The sequence below is a fragment of the Notothenia rossii genome (assembly GCF_949606895.1).
Source record: "Notothenia rossii genome assembly, chromosome: 3".
NCBI classification, from domain to species: domain Eukaryota; kingdom Metazoa; phylum Chordata; class Actinopteri; order Perciformes; family Nototheniidae; genus Notothenia; species Notothenia rossii.
Window position 1 is genome coordinate 11,125,201 of NC_136901.1, and position 8,615 is coordinate 11,133,815.

At 42.5% G+C, this 8,615-nt stretch overlaps 1 protein-coding gene across 1 annotated transcript; it reads left to right on the forward strand.

Moving 5' to 3' along the window:
- The first annotated feature begins 955 nt into the window (after positions 1-955).
- Positions 956-7,845, forward strand: obsl1a (obscurin like cytoskeletal adaptor 1a). Its single transcript, XM_079673024.1, has 17 exons — positions 956-1,234; positions 1,381-1,653; positions 1,770-2,045; positions 2,160-2,435; positions 2,537-2,812; positions 2,899-3,174; positions 3,267-3,536; positions 3,634-3,900; positions 3,979-4,248; positions 4,338-4,604; positions 4,964-5,230; positions 5,357-5,469; positions 5,751-5,904; positions 6,128-6,289; positions 6,606-6,710; positions 6,821-7,087; positions 7,177-7,845. Exons 1-17 carry the CDS (start codon positions 1,135-1,137, stop codon positions 7,452-7,454), a joined length of 3,897 nt encoding a protein of 1,298 aa, XP_079529150.1. The 5' UTR covers positions 956-1,134; the 3' UTR covers positions 7,455-7,845.
- Positions 7,846-8,615: the final 770 nt, after the last annotated feature.

The following is an 8,615-nucleotide window of genomic DNA, read 5'->3' on the forward strand; positions in this document are numbered from 1 at the left end:
CATTTGTTTGCTTGTCATTACGTTTTTTTCCTCAGTCCCTGGGCCAAAGATCTGCAGCAGGCTCAAAGGTTGTGAGGTTCTGGAAGGAGAAGAAGCTAAGTTCTCCATCGAACTGTCTGCACCAATGGTTGGAACTTGGTTTTTGAACAGCGCTCAACTGCAGCATGGCGGACGGTTTTCATTACAACAGTCCCAAACACGGCACTCATTGGTAATCTGTGAAACTCGTACCGCAGAAGACTCGGCAGAGGTCACGTTCATAGCCAATGGAGTCCGGGATTCAGCTGTGCTCAAAGTTATACGTAGGTGTAACATCTGGTATTTCTGTGAAATTAAAAACTTCTTTAAACGTCTGGGATTTATGTATTTCTTGGAGTTTCTTCAATTTTTTCTTTTTTTCGTTATAGCTGCTGTGATCAAATTCAGTCCACAGTCAAACATGGACAGCAATAAGAGGGTGGAAACTGGTGACGCCATTGTACTCTACTGTGAAGTCTCCCACCCTTTCGCAAAAGTCTGCTGGTTTAAAGATGGCCAGGAGCTCCAAGTGACAGACGGCCTTAACATCCAATCAGATGGGAACATGAGGAGGATTGTGATTCAATCAGCTGATGCGTCCCGCTCTGGAGTTTATACATGTGAAACTTCTGGAGATGTCATTACATTCAATGTGGACGTTGCAGGTAAAACGTTTTTTGAATAGTTGATACATTTCAGTTCCTATTTTATATTTTTATAAGTTACTTATCTGCATCATGTAAATAAACAAAAATCCATATGCTTTTCTCCCCGTGTTTGCTCAGGTCCTTCTGTGGAGTTCAGTCCGATCCCAAAAGAGGATCTTCATAAGAGCAGCATGGAGCTGGACCCCGTAGTGCTGCTATGCAATGTCTCCCAAGATGATGCCGAAGTCGTGTGGTAGGAAAATGAGGAATCACTTATGTTGTGTGTTGTTGTTCCCATATAGTAACACTGATCACTGGACTTGATATACAGTTTTGTATTTTATAATAAAGTATTATTTGGTCAACATGTGTTTTACAGAAGTCTGTGTGTGATATTGTGTGTCCCAGGTATAAGGATGGCTGTGAGATCCAGCCCACTGAAAACATCACTCTGCAGGCAGAGGGAACCATGAGGAGGCTGATCATCCGCTCTGCAGAAACTTCAGACGCTGGCAGCTACACCTGCCAGACAGGAAACAATAGCATGGACTTTACCGTCAATGTTAGAGGTACAGGGACATCTCATCTCGTTGTTCCGAAGAGTGTTTCAAAAAATATCTATATGCAATACAATCCAAATCATCTCTCTTTATGGATATTAACATAAGCTGCATTATAAATCTGACCTCCCTTGGTTTCCTCAAACTTCAAACAGAGCCTCCAGTGATGATTGTGGAACCTAAGGATGATATTGTGATGGAGAGCTACATCTCAGAGGAGGTCAACCTGCAGTGCGAGTTGTCTCGCTCCACTGGGAGGGTGCGCTGGTATAAGGATGGCCAGGAGATGGATGAAAGTGACAATGTAAAGCTGATATCTGAAGGTCCTTACAGGAGGCTGACCATCCTCAACGGCTCAGTGGGCGATGGCGGAGAGTATGTTTGTGAAACAGATGGAGACTCTGTCTTTTTCCAACTTAATGTCAAGGGTAAGACAGAGATTTGTCTTTGTGCCTTTTTCTGATATACTATACATCTAATACAAGACTGTGCCATTTTAAAGTATTTCAAATATTTACATTTAACTATCCTCTTCATGCCTCAGAGCCCCTGGTAAGAATCATTTCCCCAAGTGAACCAGAGGTGGAACTGACACATTCGGCATCCGAGAGGATGGAGCTCAGCTGTGAGATCTCTCAGGCGGATGCCCCGGTCCGCTGGTACAAAGACAGCATGGAGGTAGAGGAGAGTCCTAACCTGATCCTGGAGGTGGATGGGGCCCATCGCCGGCTTGTTATACCCTTTACATCTGTGGATGACGCAGGGGAGTACATTTGTGACACTGAAGATGACTCTGTGTCCTTCCTGGTCACTATTGACGGTAAGAATGGAAGAAATAAGTGTGACTTTTCAAAACGTCTAAATATTTTGAAGGGAATAATATCACGTTATGACTCTTTCCTATTAAATTATTTGAATCCGACTTTTCATTTAGAGCCCCCAGTAACTCTTACTCGTCCAGAAAACACGCCGGAGAAACTGGAGAGTTTTGCTGGCAAACCAATCGTCCTGGAGATCGTAGTGTCCCGGCCTGGTGCCGAAGTGAAGTGGTGGCTAAATGGCAGAGAAGTAGAGGAGAGCAGTAACATTGCAATCACTGAGGAAGGGCTCATCCATCGTCTGACGATCCACTCTGCCACCCCAGAGGATTCTGGGAAATACACCTGTGACGCTGCTGAGGATAAAATAGATTTTGAGGTTAAAGTTTTAGGTAAGAGGCCATGTTTTGGAGATGATTTCTGTCCCAAAATGCAACTTTAGAGCACACCAAAATGTCATGTTGACTCTAAATATGTAATTTTGCATTATCAGAGCCACCAGTGAAGATCCTAAGAAAGTCAGAGATTAAGATAAATCTGAAATCTCTGATTTCTGATGACATTGTGCTGGAGTGTGAGCTCTCCAGAGCCAATGCTGTCAGCAAATGGTACAAGGACAACTGTCGCGTTGAGGACGATGAAAGGTTCTGCCAAGAGGAAGAAGGGGCTTTCCGCTCATTGGTCATCCTCGCCGCTGAACTTGGAGACTCGGGAGAGTACTTCCTGGATGTCGGAGATGACAATATCAGCTACCATGTTATAGTAGAAGGTAGAGTTAGTTAAGTGAATTTGTTTATGATTTGGTTTAGAAATAACTCCTTCCACTTATCATCTGTCTTCTTCTCTTCTCCTTAGAGCCTCCAGTGACAATAACTGGCAACTCAAATGACTCTGACAACCAGGAGATGGTGGCAGGCGATGAACTGATCCTGGCCTGTGAAGTGTCCCGTGCCAACGCCCCCGTCCAGTGGTTCTGTAATGAGAAGTTGCTAGCCAGTGACTCCCGGACCTACATTGAGAGCTATGGCACGCTGAGGAAAATTATCATCTCAAATGTTCAACCCTCAGACTCTGGGAAATACGTGTGTGATGCTGGGGACGATAAGATGATCAGCGTTGTCAAGATTCAAGGTAAACACTCAGTGATGTCTCCAGAGATATAGATTATCAATAGGATTGTATGGTTTTTCTTAGAAATGACTCTGTTTCCTATTCTATTAAAGAACCTCCAGTTACGTTTGTGAACAAGGAGGATGACATTGTAGTGACAGGTTACGAAGCAGAGAGCGTGACTTTGGAAAGCTACGTTTCCAAGGAAAACGCCATGGTACGTTGGATGAAAGACTGGACGCCTGTTGAAGGTGAACGTACCCAAGCTCTCGTGGAGGGCCATAAGCGCACCCTTACAATCAATCCTTTGAGACGCTCTGATGCCGGCGAGTACACTTGTGACGTCAACACAGACCAGATCCGCTTCGGCCTGCTGGTGAAAGGTCAACATTTTAATTTCGAGTTGTCATTCGATAAAATTGTTGAGCACTAAAGTATGGTCTGGAACAACATGATAACTTCTTTTTTTCTGTATTAAAGAAATGAGGATAAAGTTTGTGATGCCACTACGAGACACTGTGGCCCATGCAGACGGTATGGTGACCCTTCGCTGTGAGGTGTGCAAGCCAAAAGCAGATGTCCAGTGGCTGAGGAATGGAGAGGAGGTGGTTCCGGGCCGAAGGTTCACTATTCGGGCGGATGGAGTTGAGAGAAGCCTGACCATCCACCGTTTAATCAAAGAGGATGCCGGAGAGTATGCCTGTGAGTCCAAAGATGACCGGAGCGTGGCAATGCTGAGAGTTGAGAGTAAGTTTTGTCCTGTGATCAGAATGTCTGTCTTTTCTTAAGAGAGCATGGTCATTCACTTTTTGTATGTTCCTTCAGTGCCAAGAGTAGTGGAGTTCCTCACAGAGCTCCACAACACCACTGTGCTAGAAGGAGAAGATGCTACGTTCAAGTGTGTGGTGTCCCCTGAGGATATCCAGCTGGTCTGGCTCTTAGACAATGAGCCAATCGCGCTGGGTGATCGTTTCCAGGCAAACCAGAACGGCCTGTGTCACACCTTGTTCATCAAGAAGTGCCAGATTTTGGACTGTTCTAAGATTACAGCAGAGGCGGAGGGACAAATGAGCAAAGCCAGCCTCAAAGTTCAGGGTAACTATTTAATGAGAGGAAAAGAGAGTATTAACACAAAGCAGCATTTCAATGTAACCTGTATGTCTGTGTCTCCTCATAATGTTCAGAGGCTCAGGTCATGTTTGTAAAGAAAATGGAGGCTGTCATGGCGGAAGAGTTTGGAGACGCCACCTTGGAGACAGAGATCAGCCTGGAGACGGGAGAGGTTCAGTGGATGAGGCAAGGAGTGGTCATCCAGCCTGGTCCCCGACACACGCTGGCCCAGAACGGCTGTAAACGCAGTCTCAGCATCCAAAACCTGAACCTGTCAGACAGGGGAACCTACCGCTGCGAGACTCTGCATGACCGGACGCAGGTCAAGCTCAATGTAGAACGTAAGTGATTCGGGGCACGATGAGGATGACAAACAGATCAATCTTCTAGTTGTTTCAGAACTAACGGACAGAATCCTTTCTAATGTTTGGAAAAGGAAACAGGTGAGATCTAGGCAACAAGATAACAGTACATATAGGAGGTGCTTTTCACAGTATGTCACAGTGCAAACAGATACTAAGAATAGCAGGGCTCGACCTGTATGTGAGAAAAGGTTTTTGAAAAACAGCCATTCAATGGTGTCCTGCATGACACTGTGATAATGGACCATGGAGTTGTGATGCTATAAACTCAACTGGTTCCACTACATAATGTTTCACTCCTCTCGCTAAATAACTTGTCCTTATGTCTTCCAATCCAGCACGTAAAATCACCATCCGTAAAGGCCTGACTGACCAAGAAACCTTAGAACGAGAGACTGCTTCCTTTGAGGTGGAGCTATCCCACACAGATGTGGAGGGAATCTGGCAGAAGGATGGCATCAGGGTGAAAGCGAACAACCAGTGGAGGGTAAGCACCAATGGCCTGGTCCACAGCCTCACCCTGTCCAACCTCTCCCTGGAGGACACGGGCACTATTGTCTTCACAGCTGAAGGGGCGCGCACCAGCGCTAGGCTCACCATCAAAGGTAAATTCTGCCCTTGAAACCAACTTTATCTAAATGTTTAAATAACCCAAAAATATGAGGGGTCAATTTATAAGTTTTCGAAGTGTTATTTCATTGGCTCATTGATTGATTTTGTTAAATAAACAGAGACTCCGGTGTCTTTACTGAAATTGCTAACTGATGTCAGTGTGGAGGAGGAGTTGCCAGTCACTCTGGAGTGTGAATTCTCCAGACAAAACATCGAAGTCAAATGGCTTAAGGTAAAACAAGTCTATGGTTTGGCTTATTGCAGAGAAATGTAAGATGTGATGGAGACTCACAGAGCTATTGATGTATATGTGTTCATCTAAGACAAAATCATTTAAAGAAATTTGTTTCTAAAAACATTTTCTATAATAATTCCTGCTTGATATCAATGAAAAGAAATAAACAAAAAGTGATATGTTTCAATTCTGTAGAAAATATCAATTTAAAAACAGATGTACTGAGATCATTTTAGATGAAGGAGGAATACCTGGGTTTCTTTGCTTCTGTGAATCAGGACGGGAAGGAGCTGAAGGCGGGGAAGAACTGTCGGATCTACTCCATGGGCCGGAAGCGGTTCTGTCAGATCATGCAGTGCACCCGGGCTGACTCTGGAACATACACATGTGACACGGGGGAAATCAACACTTCCTGTTCACTGGAGGTTAATGGTTAGTAACAGGAGCTGCAACAAAACACATGACATGAAATATTAAAAACTATTTAAAGCGACAAGGCAATGTAAAACAAAGGTCTTGACATTTATCTTCTCAGGGTTATTCTAAGGGTTGTGTGTCTTGACACTGCAAATGTAGTTTTTAGCTTATAAAATATCTCCCTCTACAGGATGAGAAAGATTATGTGGATTCTTATATCTCTTTACTCACCTCGCAGAGCATAAATTGGAGATAGTGCACAATCTGGAGGACCTTTACATTCAGGAGGACCAGAATGCTGTCTTCATGTGTGAGGTTTCTCTGGAGGAGGTCACTGGGGAGTGGTTCAAAGAAGGCCACAAGATCCGGCCCACAAGCAGCATCAAGATCCGCACTGAAGGTAACAAAGGATGGTTTTATTATAGATAGGACTGACTCATTTCAATAAGATTGAGAAATAACTTAAATAGTACCTAATGTGTTGTGCTTAATATCTAAATGTAGTAGGTAGAGTTAGACAAGTGAGATAACAAGAATATGGTATAAATAACGGATCAAAACTAAAATAGGGAAATGCAATGTAATGTAATGTAATGAAATGTTACTGGACTAGTGATTATAGGGTGTAGGCTGACCTCTGGTGGACAAATGGTAAATTGCAAGGTCTGTGAAAAAACAGAAAGCAAAAATAATCTATGTATTTTTTTCACCTTCAGGGTCCAAACACTTCCTTCTGATGTGTAACGTCAAAGCTGAGGATGCTGGGGAAGTCCGCTTTGTAGCCAAGGATGTTGAATCTACAGCTTACCTCGAAGTAGAAGGTACGTTCATATGAGATTAATATTTTACTTTAAAGTCTAATTGTTCTAGGATGTTGTCATCTTAATAAGTGTCCAATTAAAAAGTGTCAAAACATTTCCTTTCACTTCAGAACTCCCTGTTTCTATTGTAAAACCCCTGCGAGATCGAACGGCCCTGGAGAAACACCGCGTGATCCTTGAATGCACCGTTTCCACGCCACGCTCCAGCGCAACCTGGTACAAGGGCAGTGAGGAGCTGGTTTCCTCTGATCGAATTGAGATCCTGTCTGACGACTGCTCACACAAACTGGTGATCCAGGAGGTGTCTGTGGAGGATGAGGGCACCTACACCATCGAGGTCGGGGAGCACACATCCAAAGCCAAACTGATGGTGGAAGGTAAGTTGTGAAATATGAGTTGTTATAGGTTAAAAAATAATTATGAATTAGTATTTCTTACCATGATAACACTTGTCTCCTCTGTGCAGCCCAAGCCCTTGTAATGGTGAAAGAGCTGGAGGATGATGAGGTAACCGAGCCTGAGGCCGCATCTTTCCAGTGTGAGGTGTCTGTAGATATAAACAAGGCTCCTCTGTGGAATTTAAATGGAGAGACTCTTCAGACGGGCCCCTCTGTCCGCCTGGAAAGCCACGGGACGGTCCACAAACTCACCTTGAAAAACACCAGTGTGGACATGAGTGGGGTGGTCAAGTTTACCTTGGGCAAGGCCAAGAGCAGTGCCACACTCACTGTAAAGGAAAAGTAGAGGAAGAGAGAAAAAAGAAAGTGACTGAGAGAAAGAAAGTGAGAGAAAGAAAGTGACTGCAAAATGGGAAACTTTCATGCCACCTTAAACTGTAAAACATCATGTTAAACAGTTTGCATTTCCCTGTTCTGAATGTAATTCAAATTGATGGTATGCAGTCAAGTTAGACAGACCGTGGATGTTGAACTTGAGGCATGTCAAGTTATTACTTTTTTACCATGTAGATGCTATTTAATTGCCTGATTTTTAATTGACTTTACATTATTGTACTCTGATAAAACGCCTCAAAATAAAACACCAAGTAACAGTGGTTAATAACATGGTTCAAATACATGTCATATATGGTTTCTAAAAGAATGTCCCATTAAAATGCACTGGCAGTTTTCTAATATCAATGCTAAATAAGCTGTTTTTTATTGCATTACAAGCATAGCTTCTGGTACATTTAATACAGCATTCACCATTAATAATTGGAAATAAATAGAGGTTGAAAATAAAAAATACAACGTGTAAACATTACCTCACACGCACCGAAGGCAGACTTTTAGCGGCTAGCTAGTTAGCTTGAGCTACAGTTAGCTAATGCTTCTCAAATTACCTATTGGATGGCTAGCTAATTTGTGAAAATAATTTAGTCGAGAAAGAAGATATATTTCTCTGACGTGTTTATATATAAATAAAATGAGAGTAATCATTCAACTTACGTTCATCAATTCCCCATCAACATGACTCCAAATGAATGCTAATGTTGCTCTGTGTCAGCTAGTTGTGTTGTGTAACTGGGCAAACGTTTGCTAACAAGTTAGCCGACAGGTAGCTAATTAATCTTGATACAGACAATGTTTGTTTACAGCCTGTTATGTTGCCCCTAAGTGACCGGAAAACATATTATTTTTGATGGAATACTAATATTTAGTTATATATTAATGATATATGCGTACCTTTTATCAGCACCCTCTTTAATTAAATTATTTCTAATCATGTTGTGATTAACAGGGGAAAAGTTATCAATTAAAGATAGGGAATTCAGAAATTAATGTTAAATATTTGTTTATGATGTGTTATGTTAAACAAAAATATATATTATACACCCACATTTTCACAAATGCTACTTTTTCAATCTATTTGTTTTAGAAAAAAGAAATGATCAACAAAACGACA

What these genes read in the sequence shown, in the direction of transcription:
- obsl1a (XM_079673024.1), top strand. Translation starts at nt 1,135, where the DNA reads ATGAGGAGGCTGATCATCCGCTCTGCAGAAACTTCAGACGCTGGCAGC. An exon ending in TTTTGAGGTTAAAGTTTTAG is followed by an intron (nt 2,436 to 2,536) that starts GTAAGAGGCCAT and finishes TTGCATTATCAG; the next exon opens with AGCCACCAGTGAAGATCCTA. An exon ending in CTTCGGCCTGCTGGTGAAAG is followed by an intron (nt 3,537 to 3,633) that starts GTCAACATTTTA and finishes TCTGTATTAAAG; the next exon opens with AAATGAGGATAAAGTTTGTG.